The sequence below is a fragment of the Ostrinia nubilalis genome, chromosome 17, assembly GCF_963855985.1.
Source record: "Ostrinia nubilalis chromosome 17, ilOstNubi1.1, whole genome shotgun sequence".
NCBI classification, from domain to species: Eukaryota; Metazoa; Arthropoda; class Insecta; order Lepidoptera; family Crambidae; genus Ostrinia; species Ostrinia nubilalis.
In genome coordinates this window covers 8,199,701-8,227,074 of record NC_087104.1, presented here as the reverse complement: position 1 = coordinate 8,227,074, position 27,374 = coordinate 8,199,701, and the positions used below count along the sequence as shown (strand labels likewise).

At 40.0% G+C, this 27,374-nt stretch overlaps 3 protein-coding genes across 4 annotated transcripts in view; 2 read left to right on the top strand and 1 right to left on the bottom strand.

Annotated features, from left to right (window-relative positions):
• Positions 1–190: 190 nt before the first annotated feature.
• Positions 191–12,964, bottom strand: LOC135080237 (retinoblastoma-like protein 1). The gene is made up of 21 exons (XM_063974920.1): positions 12,704–12,964; positions 12,273–12,409; positions 11,746–11,952; positions 11,303–11,490; positions 10,803–10,963; positions 10,412–10,547; positions 10,055–10,143; positions 8,767–8,933; positions 8,511–8,633; positions 8,265–8,377; positions 7,871–8,096; positions 6,505–6,715; positions 5,947–6,289; positions 5,754–5,867; positions 5,533–5,642; positions 4,774–4,953; positions 4,374–4,500; positions 4,188–4,285; positions 3,563–3,724; positions 2,266–2,423; positions 191–1,155 (listed from the first exon to the last, which is right to left on the bottom strand). The coding sequence occupies exons 1-20, from the start codon at positions 12,839–12,841 to the stop codon at positions 2,268–2,270; spliced, it is 3,186 nt and encodes a 1,061-aa protein (XP_063830990.1). The 5' UTR covers positions 12,842–12,964; the 3' UTR covers positions 191–1,155; positions 2,266–2,267.
• A 184-nt stretch (positions 12,965–13,148) lies between these two features.
• On the top strand, positions 13,149–20,371 carry LOC135079997 (putative ribosome-binding factor A, mitochondrial). Its single transcript, XM_063974662.1, has 6 exons — positions 13,149–13,439; positions 13,521–13,722; positions 14,066–14,234; positions 16,265–16,404; positions 17,274–17,531; positions 20,118–20,371. Exons 1-6 carry the CDS (start codon positions 13,339–13,341, stop codon positions 20,313–20,315), a joined length of 1,068 nt encoding a protein of 355 aa, XP_063830732.1. The 5' UTR covers positions 13,149–13,338; the 3' UTR covers positions 20,316–20,371.
• Positions 20,372–21,546: 1,175 nt separating this feature from the next.
• LOC135079995 (synaptic vesicle membrane protein VAT-1 homolog-like) overlaps positions 21,547–27,374 on the top strand; it is a 45,044-nt gene continuing 39,216 nt past the window's right edge. Inside the window, exon 1 of one of the 2 annotated variants that reach the window (XM_063974660.1) lies at positions 21,547–21,849. In XM_063974660.1, the coding sequence (XP_063830730.1) occupies positions 21,605–21,849 (245 nt within the window). In that variant the 5' untranslated portion in view covers positions 21,547–21,604. The remainder of the gene's footprint in view (positions 21,850–27,374) is intronic. The other variant, XM_063974659.1, reaches the window with a different exon arrangement.

Genomic DNA, 27,374 nt, shown 5'->3' with positions numbered 1-27,374 from the left:
AGTATCTAATATTGTGAAGGTACTGAGCATTGACTCGTGCTTTGTTCCGAGATAACGTATGCATTGGACTGTAATATGTTTGTGTCGTCCATGATATTATTTAGTATGCATAATGCACCTCCTAATATGGAATTAATGGGCTCCTTCTAACTACAGGAATGATACATCTATTGAAATAAAAACAAGAAAATTGGAATTTTTGTTTATTCTAAGATTAAAATACATGATACATTAGTTATGTACGAAATATACAGTCATATAATTTTGATTGGAAGTTAAAACAAATTGATTTTATCCTTTTCTCCGATTACTTACAAACTAATAGTAAATAAAATAATAAGATAACACAAACGAAGGAGGATAAAGATAAAGAAGAGTCATATACACTGTAAGGAACTTAAATATGGTCAAACATGCAATATTGTGTTTTATTTGAGTTAAAAAATATTTTATGGCAAATCTCAGTCAAGTCTGTCTTATACTGTAAGTATTGGTACTCAATAACGTACATACAATAATAAAATAATTTGGAATATAATATTTTTACCTTAGTCACAGTTATACAGCTAATTGATAACTATGGCTTCAATATAAAATCATGAAACTAAAGTATTTAATAAATTTAAATCTTAATTATAAAACCAATGAGCAACTTACTACATACAGGGGTTTACTAATATTTAACATTGCATCACATCTCGTCTCCAAACTACAAAATGGTTTTCAAAGTCCGTGAGGCAGATATTTCATGCAAATATCAAATATCAGTATCCACCGAATTATGCATTATCAATACTATTCACACTCAACAAATAAATGAGATCAAAATGGATGTGCTCTATGAATGCAGTGACTATCAGCGTGGATATTGTCTACTGACAAAATTATTCATGTTAAATGTAGCACCAATTCATGATTTACTTGGAACCAGTCCAAGGAGTTTCTCCCATTGTGACAAGTTTTAATAGTTCTATTACTTTTTCTTTGTCGGTTTAGATTAAATTGATTTTTTTATAATTCGTCAACGTTATTGAACAATAAAACGATATGGCTAGAGAGCGGAGAACGATTTTTTTTTGGTAAAAACTAAAAAGACTTCTGTAAAACTTCATTGAACTTCTTCGCTTCTCGCATGTGGTAAATGATTTGATGTGCCTAAAACAAAAATTAACCAATATCAGTATTGAGTTGCAACTCATTTCTTCCCAATGTCCACCAGTGGTGGCCAATGGGAAGTTTTAATAAATTTTTTTCTCTAATGTCTGTATGCAAAACTTTTATAAAGTTGAAAATATTGTGGGAAGTTTAATTCCGGATGTTTTATTGACACACAAATACAACCCGATCGTGCTAACTGCGCACCTCCCCGCGTTCACCTTTTCTGTACCAGAGCGTCGATGTGACATCATGGCTGCCAGATGTGTAGTTAACTCGATCAGTGTGCTTACCATGAGTTTACGTTAGGCTTGATTTCCTCCTACGCTGACGTCGGTAGCACCGCACTGCAACGCTGTCGTCAGTATTAAATTATCTGCCGCTGACGACAGCGTTGCAGTGCGGTGCTTCATAGAACATTGTGTTTATTCGTACGCTCGACCGATGTACGCGAGCGACGTCAGCGTAGGAGGAAATCAAGCCTGAATTATAAGGTGGTGCGTACCGCTAGACAGCCTGGCGGTCGGTCATGAGGCCGTGCAGCTTGCGCGCGACGCCGGCGGCGCCCCGCAAGCGTATCGTCACAGAATAATAATAAGTACTACGTACAGAAGTTTTACTTCGCGAAGGTATTTAAAAATAATGTATGCTCAATGTCATTATTAATATGGTGTAATTTAGCCTGTATCAAGAGTCAAGCACCATTTTGTTGACAAACGTCAGTGATCGGCACTGCGCCGAAGCTATAGGGCTGACTTCGGTAAAATGATGTGACGTGAGGTGCCAAACTGCGGAAAAGGGTGGAGGAAATACATGATTTATCATGAATAATATTAACTACTTATTTACCTCTTAGAGTCTTGAGGCAACTTAAAAAAAAGTACATTCTGTGTTTCTATTATTATTTAGGCAGTTAAATACTGCACAGTATTTATTAGTACACCATTTTCTTTATTTTCTTCCATCATACACAAGAATACGCGTGCGTGAGTCAATGTTCGCTCGTATGTGAGGCCTTGTCGAATAGTATCCTGTAGGTGGGCCATCGTGCGTGTTTTGTTTTCGATGTAAACTCGCGGAGATGAACAGGCGTGGTATCGTGAGGCTTACCGCTAGACAGCCTGGCGGTCGGTCATGAGGCCGTGCAGCTTGCGCGCGACGCCGGCGGCGCCGAGGCGAGGCCGCTTGAGCGCCGCGCCGCCCGCGCCGCCGCCGCGCTTCAGCCCGCCCACCTCGCAAGATACCATCGTGTTGATGGCGTGCAGGTCCTGTGAGTAAAATAATTTGATTTTAAGAAAAAAATATAAAAACTTCGCAAAAACATTAGCAACTATAGTCTAGTCGCTGAGCACGTAGAATTTTGTCCAATGACCCCAAGCTACCTATCCTTATCGCTCGCGCGTAATTATATTGCTTTCGCCACTGTGCGACGGGCGGCAGCAGTGAGTGTGCGAGCGCGACAGCAATATAATTACGCGCGGGCGATAAGGATGGGTAGCTTGGGGTCATTGGACAAAATTCTACGTGCTCAGTGACCAGACTTTACACTTTTATTTAGATAAGATGAGCATGATAGGAATCGCACAGTTTCAGTTTCCTCCCAACTTTTATGATATTAAAATGAATATTCGGTTTACAATACCTATCGTAGAAACGAGGGAGACTGAGATATTTTTGAAAATACATTCCCAGGAGCCCCCAGGTGGGGGCAAATGGGAACAACCGGTATTATTTTGAGAATATTAATCCCGTTAATACCTCGTGGTAAGCTATTGTGTTACGAGTGGGATCACCATAATAGTCCAGCAACGCCAGTGGGGGCTAATGGGAACAATCGGTAGTCGGTGCCGTCGTCATGTTACCTTGACGGGGCTACGGCTGAAGCGATCGGTAGTCGGTTACCTATAACGGGACTTATCCACTACCCTTCCCACCACTGCAACTCCTGTGTAGCCAGGATGTCGTTGGTCGTAACACAGTTTTTACTTAGCGGTGGGTACGGAATCGAACAAATTTCGCCATCCTCATTATTGCTCGATTGTTAATGCCTTGTTATTTGTCAATTAATTAATTAGTCCTTAAACTACTCATTTTTATGTAAAACAAACTAGTTAATGTTATGTTTTGATTTTATTGTTATGTACCTACCTTGTATTATGTAAGTCGAGTCACTAAATTAACAACCCGCCCCGGCTTCGCTCGGTGCTAATTATACATATAAACCTTCCTCTTGAATCACTATCTAATACAAAAAACCGCATCGAAATTCGTTGCGTAGTTTTAAAAATAAAAGCAAACATAGGGACAGACAGCGAAAAGCGACTTTGTTTTATACTAAATGTAGTGATGGCTCAATAAAACTATTTTGATTGGATTTGATCTATAGCTTAGCCTCCTAACTCCTTACCTTGGCGGGGCTGCGGCTGAAGCGGTAGGTGAGGTGGTGGTGCGCAGGCAGCGGCGACGTGAGCGGCTTGACGTACACCTGGTGCCGATCCGACACGCGCTGGCCGGCCGGCGAGTACGCCGCGTCGCCGCGCCCGGCCGGCAGCGGGGAAAGGCAGCACTCCTGGTATCAAAAAATTAGTTGGTTAAAATTTGAAGTTTGAAGAAAGTATAAAGTCGCGCAGTGGCGTAACTATAGGGTGGCAGGGCTGGCAAAAAATACCACGCGGGCCCTAAGGGGCCTCGGCACAAGACCCTAATCGCACAGACCCGGGCCCCGGGAAAAATAACCCTAGATACCCCAAGAGCAGAATTTGCCATGGGCCTTGGATGATATAGTTACGTCACCACGCCTAATGTTAAAAAAGTAACATAAGAAGTGCCGCTTTTGTTTTTGGTTGTACTTCCGTTTGAAATAATCTTCACTTAATGCGAATCAGTTTCATTACAAAATTGATAAAATTGTGACAATGGCATATTAGTTTCAATACTTTAAATTACTTTGCAACATGAACAGTTTGATGTGCTGGCTACAATTCGGTTACGGTTCTTATAGCATTGGAATACGATAGCAATAAGGGACTCACCTCTTTTTGTCTTCCTGCAAATCTAAGAGCGAAGTCTTGCATACATTGCACATAAACTTTATTATAAAACTTGATTAAATCACTTCTTTCTGCAGGGCCTGAAACAAATTTAATTGATTTAATTGATTAATGTAATTTTAACTAATTAACACAGTTGAAAACATAATTTGAAAATATCACACTTACTGTCTTCAGTCGCAGGGGTGATTAACACAGATCTATAAACATGATTATCAGCTAAAGGTCTCTGTCTGTAACATCTCATGATTTCTGCAAATGTTCTTTCCACAGGATTGTTTGCGTTATTTGATACCTGGAAAAAAATAATTTTGATTTAGACAGAGCTCAGTGTAGGTATATCGTTTCATCCACGAAGACGCGCCCCACCACTTTTTGATCCGAGCAATCCGGGCGTCATTATTGTAGTGTGCGTGTGCACTCATGGATGATTTAGCGTGTACCGATAACACCCAGATATTAGCGGATGAATGGTGGGCGAAAGAAACGATCTATAATGTTATCTAGTACAAGCTTTGTTTAGTTCGGGACTAGATGGCGCAGTAGACCGGTTATTTATTGTTATTACCTTGCAAACGACGTAGACGGTGCACATGAGGATCTGGTCAAGATGGCGGTCGCGCATGAGCTGCGACTGCTTCATGAGCGCGTGCTCGAGGCACGTCCAGATTTTTCGCTTGAGCTCGTCGCCGGCCAGCCGTAGTCTCGCGCATAAATCATTCATACGCACCACTGCCAGGCTGTAGAACTGAAAAGGCGGATTAGGTAAGTCTTTAACTTTATTTATTTTATTTAAACACTTTATCGCACAAATAGCGAACAACAGGCTGTAGAACTGAAAGGGCGGATTAGTTAAGTGTTTTGCTTCTATTTATTTATTTTATTTAAACACTTTATCGCACAAATAGCGAACAAAAGGTGGATTTAATGCTAAAAGAATGAATTGATGTTTAAAACCAGTTATTCCCAGTTGTCCCCACCAGTGACCCCACTGGGGGGCAAATGGGAATTTATTTACAAAAATTACCAAGTCTCCACTACTTATGAAAAACGTCATTACAAAACGACTATAAAACACAGCAGCGACACTTGTTGGGGCAACTGGGAATAATCGCTTAGAACTCGATTTAATCTCAAGATATCAGTTGTATTTCAATATTTAGATCAATCATAGGACATAATCTATGCTCGAGTGCTGTGTATGCTAGAGTTATGAAATTATTCCCAGATTTTTTGACATAGATGTTCTACTAGTTATTTAAAATTACTACAGCAACTGGAAAAAATAAAAAGGGTTTATCTTTTTAAATTATATCACAATTCTTACCTTTCTGAAGAACAGATTTAGTGAATTGTTCGATTTCTTAGGAGTAAGTGAAGGATCGCCATTGGAAGCACTTGTGGACGGTTCTGATGAATTTGGTTCTGATTTTACAGCTGAAAACATGTAACTTCATTTTAGTATGTTATTTTTATCAATTAACTAAAAATACAAATATTGGTGGAACATAATGATGAAAAATGAAATGATGTATTGTGAAAAATTACCTAAAAGTGATTGCCCAGGTTTGATATTGTCTTTGAACAGCTGTCTCTTCGTCTGATCAGCCATCGGAGACAAAAACCTATCTATAGCTGCAGATTCGAGTGACAGGATAGAATCTGTAAACGTGAGGAACGATCAATCTGTGGAATATATTTTTTTAAATACAAATTGGTTATAATGGCACTGAATACTGACTATTATTCCGGCGACTTAAGGGCGATTCTTGAACGTAGACGTCTGTCGATGCAGGCACAGGGTATTTAGCCAGTTGGTCCCACAGGGGGCTGTCTGAGGTCCAGACCAGTGACTCTAGAACTTCCTCTTCCACTGTGTTCAGATGCTTGATGACGTCTCTGCTGAGTTTTTCTACGACGGCTTGGACTACGAGCTCAATGATCTTATAGAAGTGGAAGGCGCTAAGGCCGTATATTTGGAGCACGCGAGGAAAGCGAAGCGAGTGCACGCCGTACGCGTGTAAAACCACTTCTGTACAACACGCGTACACTGTGAGTTGGTACGTCTCTTGCGTTAGTAGCATCTGGAAAGGAAATAAGTTTGTGAACATACATAGAGCCATCTATGGGTGAGAAAATCTTCAATTTCAATTTTGTGCAGAAAAGTACAACAAAGAAAAATTATGACAAGAAATAGTGGCTATCAAAATGGTAGTCTAAAAATTCAATTTCTGAATTATAGCATGCTTTAAATTTTATTGTGTAATATTTAGTTAAAAATTTTGAAAATAACACTTACTTGTAATGACACTTGTGGCTTTTTCCTGTGTTCCTCCCTAATGATATGTTCGAAAACTTTGTAGTACAAGCACGTGACCATGTTACAGCGGAACTGAATGGTCTGCTCACTGCAGTTGGACTCCCTCAGGCTATTCGCGAACTGTTCCATCCAACCGTTGCATGGTTGTATTATATTGTTGTTGATGGTTTCTTCGTTGACTCCACATTCACTGGAATTAATATAAATATTAAAACAACACTTTATGATTACTATTATTTAACTTGAGTAATTACGTAATAGCGACAAGTCACATGATTTAAAACGTGTTTTTGTATGGAATCGCCACGAGTAACAAGCGGAGTCCACTCATGACTTAGTGTTCGCGAAACACGGTCACGGGCCATTCATGTTTGACTCAATATTCACGACATGTCGCCAGTGTAGTGGCAGCCATTCCATACATAATAATAATAATATAATATAATAATAATATAAGCCTTTATTCAGACATACAGAGTTTAAAATTGATTGAGTTCAATATTATTCTAATTGACACTTGTCTGTGTGCCTTTTTTGGCAAAGGCCTCCTCCAACTGTTTCCACTCTCCTCTATCTCCTGCAACTGTTGCCCATCCACCTCCAGCTGTGGCCTTTATTTCATCTACCCATCTTCTTGGTGGCCTTCCCTGTTTTCGCTTAAACTGCCTTGTGAACCAGTTCATTGTAGATTTAGACCATTTCTCTTTTCCTCTAATTGTGTGTCCTGTCCATCTCCATTTCAACTTTCTGATAGTTGCTGTTACATCTTTTGTTACTCATTCGATACAAATCTATGATAAATTGAAGCACCCCTAAATTGCTAGTGGCGGCCACCGACTACCTTCATTCTTTCTTAACGTTTATCTGTTGCCCGGATCTGCAGCTATACATAGGTTTTTATCACCAACTGCTGATCAGTAGCCTTATTCACGTAACAAAACTTCAACGACAACAAAACACTGAGTTGCGATCCTATCGAGTAATCGTTCTATGAAAACGACCCTTGTGAATACGGATTTAGAACTGTTTTTCAATGGAACGAATTCTGAACGTCAGCGAGATCTTGACTGTCAAATTACGTGAATTAGGCCACAGGCTATTAAAGAAAGGAAGAAAGAAAGAAAGAGAAAGAAAGAAATATTTATTACAATGAACATCACTTAGAGAACAACGAAAGTATACGGAAAAAAGACAGAAAATGAAACAGCTGTACTCACGCGAACAGTCGCAGCAGGTGCGCCGAGGGCATGGGCTTGGCGTGTCGCGTGTAGGCGGCCAGGCGCGCCAGGCTGTTGTGCGCCTCCGACACCGGCGTCTGATCAGGTCCTGCACCAGCTGTACTCACGCGAACAGGCGCAGCAGGTGCGCCGAGGGCATGGGCTTGGCGTGTCGCGTGTAGGCGGCCAGGCGCGCCAGGCTGTTGTGCGCCTCCGACACCGGCGTCTGATCAGGTCCTGCACCAGCTGTACTCACGCGAACAGGCGCAGCAGGTGCGCCGAGGGCATGGGCTTGGCGTGTCGCGTGTAGGCGGCCAGGCGCGCCAGGCTGTTGTGCGCCTCCGACACCGGCGTCTGATCAGGTCCTGCACCAGCTGTACTCACGCGAACAGGCGCAGCAGGTGCGCCGAGGGCATGGGCTTGGCGTGTCGCGTGTAGGCGGCCAGGCGCGCCAGGCTGTTGTGCGCCTCCGACACCGGCGTCTGATCAGGTCCTGCACCAGCTGTACTCACGCGAACAGGCGCAGCAGGTGCGCCGAGGGCATGGGCTTGGCGTGTCGCGTGTAGGCGGCCAGGCGCGCCAGGCTGTTGTGCGCCTCCGACACCGGCGTCTGATCAGGTCCTGCACCAGCTGTACTCACGCGAACAGGCGCAGCAGGTGCGCCGAGGGCATGGGCTTGGCGTGTCGCGTGTAGGCGGCCAGGCGCGCCAGGCTGTTGTGCGCCTCCGACACCGGCGTCTGATCAGGTCCTGCACCAGGTGTACTCACGCGAACAGGCGCAGCAGGTGCGCCGAGGGCATGGGCTTGGCGTGTCGCGTGTAGGCGGCCAGGCGCGCCAGGCTGTTGTGCGCCTCCGACACCGGCGTCTGATCAGGTCCTGCACCAGCTGTACTCACGCGAACAGGCGCAGCAGGTGCGCCGAGGGCATGGGCTTGGCGTGTCGCGTGTAGGCGGCCAGGCGCGCCAGGCTGTTGTGCGCCTCCGACACCGGCGTCTGATCAGGTCCTGCACCAGCTGTACTCACGCGAACAGGCGCAGCAGGTGCGCCGAGGGCATGGGCTTGGCGTGTCGCGTGTAGGCGGCCAGGCGCGCCAGGCTGTTGTGCGCCTCCGACACCGGCGTCAGCGCCTCGCGCGCCGCGCCCAGGTACCCGCGGCCCGTCAGCGGCGTGTCGGGGCACGCGCGCCCGCTCTGAGGGAATACAAGATACATTACACTCAATCACACGGAAAAATAGGCCTTATACAGAATAGAGATGAGACGTATTTACTAGAACAGATCCACACACTAGGTATTTTACAGTACTAGGCGGCACCTATTCCAATTTTTTAAATACTTGATCCACCTAGTATTTTATAAATTACACGATTTCCGACCCTACCATCAAAATAATAGAGGTTATTATTGCGTAATGCGTAGTCGTGTATTAAGCGCACCTAGTATTTCTCGCTAAGCTTATGTGCGAACGTAGAGATTCACTCCGTCTCTGTCTGACCAAACAAATTTGAGCGCGACGAAGCAAACGCACACAAACGTAGTCAAACCATATTCATGTAAATAAGAAAAAATATGTAAATATTTTTATGAAATTTATATCTTTTAAATACGCCAACTTTTAAGTTGACAGTCCTATGCTTGTTCAAGTATGAAGGGAGGAATTATTATTCAATTTCAAATTGCATTATTAATACTACGGTTGTATCTTAAAAAAAAATGTACTTTAAAGTCATATTACGTGGATTAGTCCGCACTAGTCGCGTCAAGTATGCTAAATTACTACGTACTAGGTGGAATAGGTATTTGGATCGAGTATTAATAAATACTAGGAATAGGTGCACCTAGTATCAAATTTACCTAGTATAACCCATCTCTAATACAGAAGCCCTAAGTTGCACACTAAGACCGCTTTCACATTTACGCGATTTAGCAGCGCGACACGCGCGACAGACGCGCTGCCGAAAATTTCATAGTGTATGACAGCGGATGCATGCCTTCACATTATAAAAACGCCGTTGCCGCGCTGCAGTCGCGCTACTAACGCCCTAATGTGAAAGTGATGTTCATCGTAATAAATGTTTCTTTCTTTCAAAACGTGTGTTTCTTTACGAGATCGAATCAGAAATGAGGAAATCCGTAAACGAACTAAAGTCGCTGACATAGCCCGACGGATTAGCAAGCTGAAGTGGCAATGGGTAGGGCACATAGTACGCAGAACTGACGGCAGCAGGGTTCTGGAATGGAGGCCGCATACCGGAAAACGCAGTGGGACATCCACCCATAAGGTGGATAGGTAGCAGGTTTTCAGTACTTACAGGTCCGAATGTAGAAATAACTTGCGATATCTCATCACCGGATACTGCAGGATTGCTCTTGGTACCAATCTGCTCATTTGCATGTTCACCTGAAAGAAAGGAATTAATTTCTATATGTATCCAAACAAATTTACAGATATAAGGACAATCTCATTAATAACCAACCTTCATAATCAACTAAACATGTTAGAATAGGATTCAAACAGAAGAGAGACATTTTTTTCTACTCAAAAAATGAAAATAAATAATTTCAAGTGTTTCAATAATATTTAGTTGTCAAACCACCACTTGTCAAACAAACAACAAAATTTATTTTTTATTTTTCCATATTTATCACAAAAAGGTTTCATTGCTTACCCAAAAATATTCTCTCATCAAATTCTCCAACACTCAGAACATAAGTTTCATACAGATTGTTCAATGATTTCAGATTGGTATCAAAGTGTGCTACATCTAAGAGTCCAAGGAGCTGGTCACTGTTACCCTTGAGAATCTGTAAGAAACAGAAGTTATAAAAAAGTAATCATATAAGATCGTTTCATCCACGAATACGCGCCCCGCCATTATTCCGCTAACGTTTGAGTGTTATCGGCACACGCACACTACAATAAAGACGCTCAGATTACTCGGATCAAACTTCCCGCACCACGCGCTTCCCTCGACCAAAAATTGGTGGGGCGCGTATTCCTGGATTTATACTTGACTCTAAAAATATATCTCCATGTTTATAATTCACTTTGTTACATACCCCTTTCTTAAAAAAAGCTTTGATGACCGGTTTCCATTTATATTCCTTCATTGCGGCCGCTTCAACTGGTAACGCAGACTTGATTTCAGTAAGCGTTGACATGATGCAAGGGGGCTTCTTAGGCACTTCAAACTCGTCTTGAAGCCAGTCACTTGGTAATCCTAGAAATAAATAATTTTACTTTATCTTACAATTTATGCACCATTTAGCAACAATTTACATGGAAAAATGTCTATCTAATTTCAATGAAGTCAATGAAAATTGTTATAACTCTGAATGGAAATATTAGAATTTATCATGACTGAAGTTACTGAAAACAGTGAGATTTATCAATCCAGGAATTATGATTCAGAAAATATTTAGGCTGGATTGCTTCATCTTACTTTAACCATAAAAAACGTCAAAAGTCTGTCAAACTCCATACGAAAACACCGGTTTAAACTTTAGTTACAGTTAAAGTTAAGGTGATGCAACTCAGCCTTAGTGTTTATAAAAATTACCTTTAAAACTTGGGTTGATCAAGTCAATCCGCCTGGCCATGAATGCATTGGAGAACACAAAGTCCAGGCATGAAAGCAGCATGTGATACATGTCCACAAGGTCTGTGGAGTTCTGGAACTCTCCCTTCACACATATGTACAGGCACCATGTGAACTCAAACAGTGCATTTGCTGAACATGGTTGCCATCTGAAAAAACCACAATTAATAATTATAAATTCAAGGCTGATGGCTGATCGCAGATAGATTAAAAAGAGGAAAAAATATATAAACTCTGGATTTCTTAAAAACCTAAGGCTCTGTTTCCACTCATTTTCCAATAATGAAAGAAATCTGATTGGTTATTCAAAACATTTCTCTGCTCTGCCTTGGTGGAAACTGGGCCAGTCTTAGTTGCTTTTTTAATATTATTTTTTTTTTTAGTCACACAAAGCATATACTTACTTGTGTTTTTTACTTTTGATATTCATTGATTTGATTGTCTCATTGGTCAAACCAGAGAATATTTCTTGAAACATAGGTTGGAAGTTCCTAAACAAGACAGTTGAAACTGCAAATTTGTGTTCCAACCGTGAAATCCTTTCTTTGAAATCATTTGGCATTGATGCCATTTCCATCCAATTCTTGATTTTTGTGAAAAACTGGATCAAACTGTAAAAAAAAAACAAGCCCATATTGTTGTTATTCCTGGTGCAGGATAAAAAATACATGTCTTAAGAGTTTAATATTAGAAACCAACGCCACATCTCAAATATATGGTATCATGCAAAACTAGAGATAAGAATTAGGCTTATCAAAATATCATCATCAATCATAATCATATTTAATTTGAAGAGTAATGAATAAATTAAACACAAAAACTATTGTTATTAAATATCTGAGCTAAAAGCAGCCTATTAGGTAATCAGTAATATGTTTTCTATGACTCATCTGCCTTTAAAACACACATAACAGCTAGAAATGATACACACCTTATGTTGCATAGTCTTAGTAGCCTTGTGAGGCTCACACAATTGCTCTCTACAGCTGATCCCGACTGGACTGTTGGAGTCATCGATGTTCGACACGCTACGTACATAGCACAAGCCATCCAATGTAAAGAATCACCCTGAAATCATGTTCATCTTAAGACATTGCAGACACTGTGGTACAAAAAAGAATAAATATTTAATTAAATATTAACTTTTTGAGTGTTTTTACGTTCTGAGTGTCAAATGTAATCATTTCAGTTGCTCTAAATACAAAACAATAGGACTAAAATACCATTACAACTGGTTGTTTACAATAACCCTAAACATTCAAGTAAATACCACGATTGATCTTAGAACTCGGGTAGAGATTTAAGCTTGGCAAGTACGGTTTGAAAGACCATTTAAGAACTCAATTAATTTATAATACTTACATCCAAAGTATAATTTCGTTTAATTTCTAAAAATGATTCCTTAGACTTTTTCGCAGCAGCAGGGTCTACATTCAAATCTGAGCACAACACATTCATCTTTTCAATCCAATATTCTTCATTCTCTTCAGGTTTCGCCATCGTCAAAATTTTTATCACTGATTTTTACTAATACAATAAAATAAAGAAAATAAATAACCCCTACTTCCAAGCAACTTGCCTCGATTTTTTGACAATTGACAGCTTCTTGGCGGGAAGCGGGAATCCACCCACGCCATTTGTAATTGTCTATGGAATAAGGCTGGAAACAACTTTGCAACATTCTTTTCATTTCAGTCATAGACAAAATCTATGTATCAGTGTAAATAGGTGTTGCATTATTTTATAGCATTATCTATCTGTGGCACATGTCAAAACTATCAAAACAATTTGTTGTCTTTGGTAAAAAGTTTGCAAACGTTTGTTTTGTTTTTCTTTCTTGCGATTACTTTGATTTGAAAATATATTTACGGCTCTAAAGAGTTAATTTGTTTATTTGTAAACAGTTACGGCTAAAAAGTAAAGTAATCTAATACAGTACGCAAACTTGAAGGTTGTTGTTTTATATTTGTAAAATTAAAGTTGTTTTACTATTCCAAATGACGACTTTTCGGCGATTTTACCATGTTACCAGCACAGTTTTTAGCCTAAAAAAGCAAGGTCTGAAGCTAACCAAAATGATAAGTCCAAAAACCAAAAAGTAAGTTCCACTTTCATTAAATTAATTTCATTTCAAAATTTAGAGAGGTTAAGTTTTGAGTTAATTTGAATTTTCTTTCAGGCAATGGTATCCAGGTATACGATTTGAAGAAAATGCACTACCTTCTGTAAAGAGCTTGACAAAGACTACAAATGAGCCTGGAAAGCGAGCAGTACGCAGAGTAGCCATGCTGAACAAGATGTTCATGAAGCAGATAACCGATATAATGTCTACGGGAACTGTGGCTATGGACATTGTAGGAAGAGGGATAGAAATTTCAAAGGTGATAAATTGCAATTTAATAAGAAATCAATGTGTAATTTAAAAGTATTAGGCCCATAAACTTTAGCATATTATCTCTGTGGAAATAAAGTCTTGTTCCCAACGAGGCACACCCAAACGAGTCACACTGCTAATGGGTGCACTGTTAGTGAGCTGCCACACTGACGGATTACTAACCTACCGATTCGAAGATTGAAACTAATCTGCACGACTTGTGTCACCCCCTGATGCTTGGCACCCGGGGCGGACCGCCCCCACCGCCCCCCCCCCCCCCCCCCTTACGCCGCTACTGTATAAAAGTATGTAATGCAACACTTATTTTACATCTGTTATTCCTTTTATAGGTGACTGTGACACCAGATTTTCAAACTGTCAATGTTTTCTGGGTCTGCAAAGGCAACTCTACTGATGAGGAAACAGAGTTGGCACTCAAGAAAGTTTCAGGAGCGCTGAGGCATGAGTTGTCGACTTTGAGGGTCATGGGAGTGGTACCACACATTACTTTTGTTAAAGGTTAGTATTATTTACTATACAGAAATATAGATTAAGTAACAGAATACAAATAACTTACAATTATGTAAACAAAATGCACACTTAAATGATACCAATGTTATCAATTTGTCAAATACATCCTCTGTGGGCCTCCTGCTGTCTGCTCTTCTAAGTTATTGATAAGTATACTGTGTCACAAACCTGATGAGCAATATGCTTTTTTTAAGTCTGGTAGTTTATTACCAAGATAAATGTGGATTTTGATTTTCTTAAAGCTAGTACATTTCTATGGCTGGTTGTTCAGCCTCAGTATGTAAACCTCTGCAGTACTGCAACAGAGAATGAATGGGGCAGTAGTTACTATTTAGTTTCTATGCATAATTCGCACTACATGGTCTGCCATACAAAGTCTTGCAATCAAATCAACTTTATTTCTGACCATCAAAACTACCTACAGTGCTATATTATTAGTCTGATCAACCTGGACCTGGGTTAATATGTAGTTAAATTTTATTGCCATAAACTAAAAGTAAAATTATTGCTAAGAATTGATCAGAGAGGAGAAAAATAAGAATTGAGTTTTAAATGGGATGGGGTTTTAATTTAGGTTTTTTTGCAATAAAAGGTAAAGTTAATTGGTAGATCATATTTGCCTCTTGGTTGTGGGAGAAAGTAATGTCATATATTTGCAGATAACTCATATTATCTGTGAGGGCTTCATTGTGTATTTTTGGTAATAATAATTATGAGTTTTCCCTATGTGATATTAAACAGCCATAAGCTCTGTTGTCTTCCCCAAACAAAGAAGCACTTGTGACATATTGAATTTAGATCTCGGAATTTTAAACTGTCTCATACTTATTATCTTACTTTGTCTAAGAGGACAGTACAAGCACGGTACAAGTTCTCGATTCAATTTAGATACTTGTTTGACGCTTCTCTGATTTGGCGTCATCGTCATTACAAACCTTTCGTATGAAAAAATATTATTCTACAATTTTTCAGTAGGACAAAGGTTGATACGTACAATTCGTTCTACTACCTACTACCTAAATACAGATCTGTCGTTAGTTTTCAGCATACTGCAAAATAGTCGTCGCCATTTCTCTCCCATCTAATTAAGCGGAGTCGGATTAGGGCCGCCGACAGCCTGACAAGTGCGCGCGCATACTCGGCTGTGATTTCCTATCAATTCTGGACGCACCCAGGAGACTGGATCAATCACTTAGCCGTACTCTTTTATATCGTCCAATAAACTTGGTACAACTGTATTACGTGGCCGCATGGCCATAGCCAGAAGGGGAAATTTTACATTATTATCAAGCATCTAGTCTAGCGTTCAATGGCAATAGTAGGCAGACGTCATGAAACACCAATATTTCATGACTGTGTAGGTATTTGATATAAACTGCGACCGTTAAGCGCCGCGTTCGTTTATGACTCGCAGTTCATAGAAAATATTATTTTAGCAATGCGAAAGTTTATTTTTATTTATTTATATATATTAGGGAAACAAACAATTTTGATATACAGACACATAATCACACATAAAGTTTAGGAAGATATTTATTAGTCCTTTACGCGGGACCTACTGGGGACGGTGCTTCACTAAACTTCACAATATTATAAAATCAAAATGGAAAATTAGCTACGTACACCGACGAATTCGCGGGCCAAAGGTAGTTCTTCTATAGCAGTGGTTCTTAACCTTTAAGTCACGAGGGACCATTTTACCAAATTTCTGTCTTGTCAGGGACCACTATTTTTCAAAATCCTATGAAAGTGGAGGTCGATTTCTCGCCCACTATGCGTCGTTTGCGTTGTGTTGACTCGACTCATCACGTCATGTCACTTGTTTATTACGATGTCTTCGTGGACCACTAGGAATGCCTTCAGGGACCACCAGTGGTCCGCGGACCACCGGTTAAGAACCACTGTTCTATAGCGATCACCTAGGGCGGTTGCCGTCAATAATATTTTTATTTATCGACGTTTCTTTTTTTAACTGACTTAAAAAAGGAAGAGGTTCTTAATTCGTTTGGTTTTTTTAGATAAACAAGAGGCGTTGGTGGCAGATTTGGACCGCCGCCTTGCAATAGCCGACTATGGCGAGGACTATGAAGCGACTGAAATGGGGCATTTGCTCAAGACCAACTTCACATTGAACAAAAATCTATCGCCCGAAATGAAAGTAAGTGTAAACTGTCAAGTAATTTTTTTTTTCATTTCATTTAATGAAACTATCGCGGCATTTTATCGATTTTACGCGATAAGTCTATACATTTGTCGTCTAAAATCATCGATAAGATTATATCACGGCGCGAATCTTGGCCAAGCAGGAGACGTTCATATTTGTAGTATCTATGCTAATAAGAAAATATGTATCAACTAAATGGGCACAATAATTTTGACTTGAATTTTGATGTCAAACACATAAATAAGTCAAGTATGTACCTACCTAGGTGTACTGAACTAAGTCCGTCGCTAAAAATACTATGGACATTTTGAATTAGCATACATAGTAAAATGTGTCGTCTGGTCCTGGTCCATTTTTTTTTGTCAATCATGTGGCTAATTTGTTTTAGCGAATGACAAGCTTCCGACTTATAGAGCCGTTGGCACAGAGCAGAGTAACTTACATCTTATTTTAACAATCTGCCATTGCAGACAACTTATTTGACTCTCAGCTGTACTTATAAATTGTCTCTTAAGCCATTAGGTCTCTGGTAGGATTCCAAAACTTTGCTTAAAGACTGACCTAAAATTGGAGCAAGAATTTAATAATTATTATTTTGCATATATAAATTGATATAAGTAATTACTTATTTATTTATTACTTAATTATTTAGTAGTACCATAGTATAATAATGAGTTAGTACGGTAACTAAGTTACCTTACCTTTGGCGCAAACTATTCCAAGTTTCCGACGGTAAAGTCCAATTCTATTACTGGATACTAATTCGATTCAAGCAATACGTCAGTGGGAATATGTAATGAGAGGAGTTATGAATAATTTAGTAAATACGTCCGCATTTTGTAAATACGCAACGTTGTTTTTAGGCTAAAATAAAGCAGGTTGAGGAAGAGATGTCCTTCATCGATGATCCGATCCCTGAAATGACGCACAATGTGTTTGGTCTGGACCACGCGAGGATCATGAATCGGCTCCTAGCTGCGAGGAAGAAGAGTCGGGATGCGTGGGTCAATATCGACGTGGACAACCCAGTCATATCTTATCGAACTTCGGACACAAAACCTGACATCACAGATTTGGGTAACCAGCAACAGGACCTAGCTGATTTCTTACTGAAAAGACAGGTGAATATCATTGTTTTTTAAAGATTTTTTTAAAATTAACCCGCTAAGCCCTGGTGGTAAGCTAAATAATGCTTGTCTGTCTTATGATTGGGTCCACCAAAATAGTCCAGAGACGGGGTTCGGAACCCGCGTTCCTCGGATCTCGATTCGGCCAGTACGAAACCGACGACATTGGGCTAATGTCACTTATTAGCTGACCCGGCGAACTTCGTACCGCCTATGTTCATCAGAAATATTGTGGGATTCTAATGAAAGATTTTTTCTAATCGTTCAATAGTTTCGGGTTCCTATTCAATACAAACAATCAAATATTTCCTCTTTATAATTTTAGTGTTGATTTATTATTCGGTCTTTAATACAGAGTGATGGATTTCCTCAATTATTTTTAATTTTAAACGCCAAAATTCAAAATAGATAAATCAAGGAAACCTAATTTTGTGATATAGGAAATAATAACATTATTCCCTATGGATGGTATCATAGCATTTGAATATTAATTTAGTAGAACTAATCCCTTTTTATTCTTGGTCAACTAACTTTTCATAGCATGTGGTCGCACTAATATTTTTCTGTGGCCTGATAATCATACTCAAAACCTTCTATTATTTTTTAATCGCAAATAGTGCACATCGCCGACTAAAAAGTTACGTCAACACTTGATATCAAATTGCAATACCCTACCATATTCAATAGAAAAACAATCCAGGGTAATTGTTTATCAACGTTCGTTATTAGATATCGATCAAGATATGTAACAATTTGTACGGCGAAATGGTCTCATTGATTCACTAATGCACCGCTGATAATGCACGAGTTATATGTGAACATGATTTAATCAAATGCCCGCATGTACACTCGCCCGAATAAACGGGCGCATTGTCCCTTTTTTTTTTTTCAAATGATGTATTATTATGTTTTAATACATTGTTCGGATTGTAACAACGATTTCGGAGACAGTTCCTGAATGCACTTTCAAAATTGGCTGCTTTGACCCTACACCACAAGTGACAAAAATTGGTAAATTGATTTTTTTAAATTGAATTGATTAATAATTGAGAGTTAATTTACCTATTTTTGTGCTATTCGGAAATAATTGAGCCTCGTTTACCTACTATTCATATGGTTTGTTCATCTAGCTATTAGAAGTGTCTACAAATATTTTACGATTACGCGTAGTAAGTTTTAATTAATTTTACATAATTATTATTTTACTGGTAAGTATGTTAACAAACAACGCGATTGATAATTACAATGTTTGTAGTTATTGAAATCAATGCGAAACATAATACGTAAATATTATATTACAATATTCGGTACATAATTTTCTAATTATCCTGTTGATATTGTTCTATAGTTTAATTATAGCCAATTTAGAGCTCGACTGTACTCCACGCGAGGGGATTGTAGTAATATCTCAGCTTTTATGGCGACAATAACTTTTACATCTAAGCGTATTGCTCGGCTGTTATCATTTATTTTAATTAAGTCCTGATTTTTATGCTATCGGCAACCATGTCGGCTCCACTCAATATTTCTTGTACATACATGAAATAATCTAGGTAACTGATGATAAACGGTTAGTAGGTTTATGATGACAAATAAGGCAAAATTGTGCTGTAATTCTTCTGTACCTACTGATGTCATTACAATGGTGACAATACGTCACAAAAAGTTTTTTTTTCTTTCTTCTATGGCTCTCGCGGATTGAAACAAAAAGTTTAACAGTAAAAAAGTAGGTAAATATGGAAGATACAGTCAACTTAGTATTAGGAATTATAATAAATCAGAGTTAGAAATCTCATCACGATTCTGTAATCTAATTATTAGCAGCGGTTTTGATTGCTTACTTTCTTTTGTTTCAATTACTATTCTTATTTTAAAAGCCTGCCCCCAAATCGTCGAGTTAATATCGAGTTCACGAACGTGATAATATTCCATCGATTGTCTATCTGAGTCTCGATATCACATTTCATATAATAAAATTTTCTTAATAACATGCGAATTCACTTTATCGACAGTAATTTAAATAATGATACTCAATGTAAATGAATTTATTAAAACTAATAAAATAGATCAAGCAATTCATTCCAACTTTCTAGAATATATTACATAGAGCTAAGTTAGTTTGTCAGTGAGAGAAATATTTAAATTGAAATGTTTTAATGTAATTTTTTCAAGCCTGGGCATAAAACTAAAAATAATTTTATGATGGCTGTTAGTTTTAGAAATAGTTTCACCTTTTTATACAGTGCTTAGATGATTAGATCTCTTGCTATGATGGATCACTACTAAATATTATGTTTAAAAGATTGGACATAGTAGAAAACACTTATACTTATCTAGTTACATCAAATAATTATGACACGGCAAAGAAATTGGTTAAACTAATTTATTCTGGCGTGGTGTCTCATTCATATATTTATCACGATCCTGGGCATGAGATAGGGTCGTCTAAAGAGAGGCATTCCTCACATAATCGTCACCCGACAATAATGCGGGGAATGCTATGTGAATGGTGGGTGAAGATGGTTATCTGCACCCATTTGTTTGTACAATGCGAGCAGTAATATAAGGTTTTTTTTGTAGATTCTTCAAAATAAACTGCGTAAAGAGCTGCGGAGTGGCCGCGAGGATTGGCTCCTTCAGCCCACTGTCACTGATGATGACGATCCAACGTACGACTCCGAAGAAGATGATGATTACTACTATGATGACGACGACTACTACTATTATGAGGAATCAAACTTAAATCAAGACCACAAAGATGACCAGAAAACTGTTTGAAACTACTTTTGATCTAGTCCTGTTTAGTTGTTGAATTAAATTATGTATGATGTTAACTTGTGCTTTTTATTTTCAGCCGAATATTACATACAATGAAGTGCGACGCGATTGCGAGCGACTCGAACTTTCGACGCAGTTTTCACTGCCCCGCTGTCGCACATGTCGTACTAATTTATTATTATTTATTATGTTTTGTTGCAACTCCCGAAGGTCATATTGATAGTTAACAACCTCATTTTTATCATATAAACACTGTTATCACTTCAACAGTGCGCTCGGTGCAACGAAAGATTTATATTTACTACATTAACTTTCCGATCAAAAAGGTCAGTGCTAGTCGTTGTTTAAACAGATATGATGCCGGTATATTGAAAATATGTATTATGTTTAATTTGCACGGGGTAGATTTGAAATTGCAAAATGTGGCAAAATCTAGAAACGGCGGAACGCATATAGCTATAAACTAGACTTTAATATGACGTGCAGCGCGTGTACCTACGCATGCTAGACCGGGCGTCCTATCGATCTCACGCCAAGTCACGTTCAGGGTAAGTACAGTTTCGGGAGGTATCGACTGGAGGCTACACAACGCCGGAGCAGTCGGAGCGAATATAGCTTTTTATATCGACATCTGAGTAATAAAGTTAATCCAGGTCCCTTGTAGTGTAATATTCGGCGGGGCGAGGGGTGCGAGGGCAGAAACCGGCCGGCGGTGGCCACCTGTTCGCGGGCGAGGGAGCGCGGGGCAGTGCTACCAACTCTCAAAAATATTTATCCCTAAAGTTGTATCAAGAACCCCTAAAATAGCCTTAGCTATTGAGTTTTCCCCCTAAAAAATATTTACCGTAGACGCTTTATAAAGTTACGCTTTCAGGGGTAGCGTAACTTTAAAAAACGGACATTCAAAGACGTGATTATGAGATTTGTAACCAATAAATTATTTAATACATGAAATATTTCAAGTCAAGAAATAAATATTAATGTCTCTTTTGGCTACCATTTATTTGTATATTTATATAATAAAAAAAGTATCAATAATAATATTATAATAAGTATTTAAAAGTAAAAAAAACTCTAAAATTACCCCTAAAAATGTTAGACCCCTAAAAAATCCCATCTCACTTATTTACCCCCTAAATCTGGGGGGAAAACCCCTAAGTTGGTAACACTGGCGCGGGGTCCCCACCCTGGCTGGCGCGCGCCCGGCCGGCTCATTCGTCCCGCGACGCGCCCGCTGCCGCCGGCCTCACTCGCCTCGTGCCAGCCGCCCCGACCGCACCAGCCCAGCCATGACGGAGAGCACGGACACCCCCGCGGCCGCCGCGCCCGAGAAGACCCCGACCGAGAACGGCACCACCGAGACCCCGCCCGAGGAGACCCCCGAGAAGGCCACCGAGGAGAAGGAGACTCCCCCGCCCAAGGAGATGCGCGCCGTCGTCCTCACCGGCTTCGGCGGACTCAAGACCGTGAAGATCCTGAAGAAACCCGAGCCCACCGTTGGGGAAGGCGAGGTCCTCATCCGAGTCAAAGCCTGGTGAGTCCTTTTATTGATTTTATTTTTTACCCTCAGTTTTTTTTACTTTTTTCGAATTTAGTCAACGATTTTCTTGAACGTGTATGAGATTCTACGGCAAAAAGGTCTGACGGTTGGGCACATTAAAATAATTCTGAGGGTGTCCTGAATTAAATATAAAAATAAATAATTCAAATTTCTGCGTCTAGTTGTATGATATTCCGATTCAATTGGAATCTTCTATAACAACTTACAGTTGGTAATTAGGTTTTTTTTACTGAAGTTGCATAAATTTCACCGACGCCGCAGCAGTGAGAGTAGTGCGAAATTTACGGGCGGCGAGTTGCATGATGTAGGGTGTACCCAGTCACCTAGTGTCCGGCGAGGACGAGTCCCGTTTCTCTCGGCGAGAGTCGCAGGCTCATTAACATTTGCCGCCTCCGAGATGCACGGCTAATGCACTCGGCCGATTGAAAATTCTGCACGCACACTGGCACCCACCGGCACTCGGCAGCCGTGCGACACGCCCTGAGCGGATTTACACTTCGGCGACCGCCAAAACGACGATGCCACTCTGTGTCGTGTTTTAGCTCTCTTTTCGCTTATACATAGGTATGTTTACATTCTCTTCTCGATCGATTTCGCTAGATCATTACGGATTCAATAGAATATGGAAATGCGTTTTCGATGGATGCTCGAGTAGCTGCGCTCACGCACGCTGCACGCAAGCGCGCAGTAGCTGCCGCATTGACGGCTACAACAAATTGATGTTATTTTGTCATATGAAACCGGAGCCCGGCGACTTCGTGCGAAAGGGAGTTAAGCGCCGACTGACATTGTTCTTTGTTCGTTTTTATCGCTCCAGTGCTTCAGATAATGCAGTCGAGCGGACGAGTCGAGTCAACACGCTACTTGCGACGACACATGAGTTATCCGCCACTTTTCTCGTTAACGTTAACTGCTGTTGGTCGGAGGCTTAACAAAACGACGACTTAACTGTGAAAGATCTGCTTCGTTATCCTTACGGTTAGCAGTAATGAGGGTTGCGAATCGACGCGGTTGGTTGCAACTTGCAGTCTTTGATGGTTCAATGTCAAATTAGTTACGGTTCTTTAGATGATCTTGCTTGATGATAGCAATCGTAAAAAGGTACGAGTTTAGAAATTGATTTCATAATTCGAAACAATGGACTATTTTAAAGCTCTCATACTACGAGATGCTTATTTCCAATGAAAAATGGAAGATTCCTCGAATGCATTCGGGAGGCTAGGGTGGCGGAGCGTAGGTGCAACGAGAGGTGCGCAGGCACATCCCCACGCGCTAAATATAGCGCGCTTATCGCTTACTATGTAAATGACCGCGACATACTCGACGCCAGCTGCCGCGAAAATATGAACTGACTGGTCTCGACCGGTACCAGATACAAGTTCTCTAGTCTTGCACCGCAAAAACGTGTGAGTTCCGCCCACACCGCCGCTAGCTCCAGCCCGACCCGTGGTAGCCTGCGGATTAACCTCGGCCATGATCTTAGCAGTTTATTCCATATTTGAAATCATACCTAATAAACGTTCAACTGCAGTTTTTATAATACCACATACCGCGAGTACGTCTAGCTAGTCGGGTACTTGTTACTATTTCAAGTTCAAGGCGAAGCGCGTTTAAAAGTTGTAACGATCCAGATACATAACTAGTTGATAGGCCGGAGTGTGTTGACCTACAATTAAATACTCGTTATGTAAGGTCTCTGAATGTTTGAAATAATTTGTTCATGTCGTAGACGTTGGTAAGTTACTGTGGTGACCATATTTACGTATTATGTAGGACTAAGTGGGACAGTTACGAATGTTAAAAATACTAATTCCAGACAAGAATAAGTTTGTTTAAATCATAAACAAAATTTTAGTTCAACAAGCAACAAATATTTCTCAAACGATCACCCTTCTCATCGGTTTATAGCGCACAAGAGATTGTTGTTAATAGCGCTATTAAATTAATGATATGTAACAGTTACAGACCGAAATCTATCCTATTATGAGGCCTGCGCTCGGGCTCCGGTACCGGCCCAGATGTGCTTTCGTGCTCTGCTTCGGCCGATTTGTTTTTGTAAGCCTTCGGGATCGGACCAATGAATAACGCACAATTATTTTCAATTAGGTCAAGTCAGTGTCGGCAAGAGACGTATTCCGAGAACAATCGACGTACTCACGCCTCTTATAAGTGGCTTTCTTTTTTATTCAGAGAGTGCTTAATTATATGTGGAGATGAGCGTACGATGGGAAATGTGATAGTTTTATTTTGATTTTTTTCCGTATGCGCCGGGCGTCTGGACTGTGTTGTAATGAATATTTAGATTATATTATTCAAAGGACCTCTTCACTCGATATCGCGCACTCGTATTATGCTTTCTCCTGATGCTACTGGCATTCTTTATGTAGTAAAAGTGAGTGTTAATTGCTTACATCCTTTACTTTGTTGGCGTATCAATTTAAAACCTAAAAATAGCGAGTGCCCCTCGGGCACAGAGACCGGGCTCTATGGTATAAAGTGCAGTATTGTGCATTTTAATGGGCTCCGAAGCCACATAAGATGGGAGAGATGAATTTGTTTATTACCCTCTTCCTTATTGAGAGCGTCTGCGCGAGATAGCTCTCTTCCTATGAGTCACTAGAAAGTTATGTTCTTGAGTTAACTCGATTCGTATAACTCGCTGGTGTATCTACCTGACTGCAGCGAGTGGGTGGACTCGATTGCAATACTGCTCCTTTCTGGTACTTGCATTTTGAGTTAAAATAACCTGAATATTGTATAATACTTACGTCTAATATTCCGAGTTTGCATTTTATGTTTCATTCATATACTTAAGCCGTATTAAAATTCCATTTTAAAATTTTATTCACACTAAATTCAATGATTGTTTCTTCATTCGTGTCTAATTATTTGTTAAATTGGTATCAATTCATCGCCCCTCTTTCTAAGAGCCTAAAAAGTGAGACCAAATCACGTTTCACATTCGTATTATATTATTATTGATACTGGGACGTTAATAAACAACACAAAAGATATTCCGTTGGTTTATTTTTTTGTGGCGTGTTATCGTTCGAGTGACCCGTGAGATGCAGTCGTCCGTCCATCAATCATCCGCAAGCTGACGAGCTGACGGCTCAGACGTATGTTTAAGTTCATTCCTAACGTTATTTTAATGTAGGGAACAAGGAATAGTTTTCTTTTTATCACTGTATTTATCTAAACAATCTTGATTAGTAGTGTATCGGTGATGCGTCACGCCTTATTCTTGAAATGTGTAACTGCAGTCGGCTAAACGTCCATGAGTAAGCCCAAGTAAGGTTATCTTGGCTGACTCATCCAAAAACAACCGAAACAAACACTGATATCGGTAGTGCGCAATTCTTTTATACTTCCGACTTCCAATCGGGATCGGGACCCCTGCAATTAGGGAGAGCTATTTAGTAGATAATATTGACCTTTATCGGTATCAGATAGTGACTCACAGCTGTTTTATACTTTTGATAAATGGTGCTATTATAACAAAAACGTTTGTTTTGTGAACATAACACGTGTGGTTATTAAATACGGGACTCCTGTTGTTGACGTTTAATTAACTTTATCTGAGAAATTAATTATCATTGATATGGATGTGAAAAATGTTTAACATTAATTCAGCAGTTCGAGGAGGGTGATACCGAGAGCTGATACTCCTACTAATGTTCACTTAAATTGGTTAATTACACGAAAACCATTTTGTGTGCGTTAAATACTTTTAGTATCAGGAGGCATAGGACTTAGGAGTTCTTCTGCATTGTTTTCCGATATGACTGGTGTACTTAGATGATGTTCTTTTGTTAAGTTTCCAACTGTCGAGACAACTACTCACAATGTGGTGGAAAATCTTTCAGCAGTCTTTGAAGGGTGTAGCAATCTTCTAGCTAGACGGAAGCCGCCTCACATGTGCCGATATTGTGGTATCTATAAAACCCTTTATCGCGCAGCAGATGCTGCGGGCTCGCGCGGCCCCGCCGCCCGCGGGCACATTGTTCGCGGAGTCAATGAACTTACCAAAATGCTCCTTCGCTTATTGTGCCCATAATCGAATCAAGTCGCCACTCTATATGGTAGTAAACATGTTTCACTTTTTATCCTTTTTGATAAATAAAACACGCATGACAGGCTACAAATCACCGAAATGTCCAGCCCTTTTGGAAACACTACTTTCGTATGCGTCCATAATCTGGGATCTCATTTTAACTGACCCGTCGTTGTGCGGGCTGGTAAATACAAATGAATGCGCTTTGTTTTATCATTTTATTAGTTCGTAAGCTATTGGAAGCTTTCTCGATCGGTGGGTAAATTGAATTGGAAAATCCCGTGACTCGCATGAAAAAGGGGTGTGGTTGCGTTACGGCCGGGTGTCGGCTCGGGGTGTGCGTCGGCAGCCGGGAGGGTGAGCTCGTCTGGCCGGGGCGGGGGAGGGGGTGCGCCGAGCGCCAGATCAATACGGCGCGTCCCCTACCGCGCCGCCGCCCGCCCGACCAATCTCCGCAGGCCCTACGTCTTTCGACGCCAATGCTTGTTTTTTTACAGTGCCCATTAACCATGCTCTCCGATAAATGAATAAAAGCATGTGTTAGATTTCTTCCTCGCTCGCCTAGCGGAATTCATTGAGGGGAACCTCTTTGGTATGTTACTTATATCCGACGTTTATTCCTTCGACCGTGTGACTTTGATAAATTCTCTGATCTAGGATGGAGAAATGATAGTAGAAAAGTGTGGGAGTTCTAATGGATTTTCTTCTGATAATATGAAAATAAATATATTTCCGGAACTCTGTGGGCAAAATAAACTCTTGGGTTCTATTCATTTATGCATAAACAGTAATATACCTCCAGTCAAAAACATCTTTATGAGCACCTAAAGATCCCGGGTAGTCGTGCGCCAATAATCAGGAATGTCTCCTGAATTTTAAAAAGATTGGTGTCCCTATTCCATATAAATTGCGTATTATGTTATTATTATTTGTTGAAATTAAACTGCTATACCAGTCGGTAGGACACTTATTTCATGGTTTTAGACTTGCGTTTTAAAAGCTAGTATTTTTAATAGGTAAAAAATGCTGGAATAGATTACGTTAAAACCTAGGATTTCAACGATAAACTCGGTGTTGACATCAGTTTCATTTGACTATGAAATTAAATCCAATTAGAATTTCGCCGCAAACCTACGTTGAGCAATTGAGCTGAGATTGACCAACTCCTCGAGAACTCTGAAGAAATTTGTTTTACAAACACTTTCAGCTTAATAGGCACTTGAGGTTAAAGGTGACTTCTTAAAAAATGGATAGCACTTGAGTATGCTCTTGAGTGTGTCATTGTTCAAGAAGATCAGGATCTTCTTATAGCTAATATCGTATCAAAAGCAATTTAACATTGTAGATACGTAATTAACGTGTGTTTGAAGTAGTGTACATAACTTTTTAAAAAAATAAAACCGACTTCAAATGCGTGAACACAAAAAAAAACTAAAAATTAAAA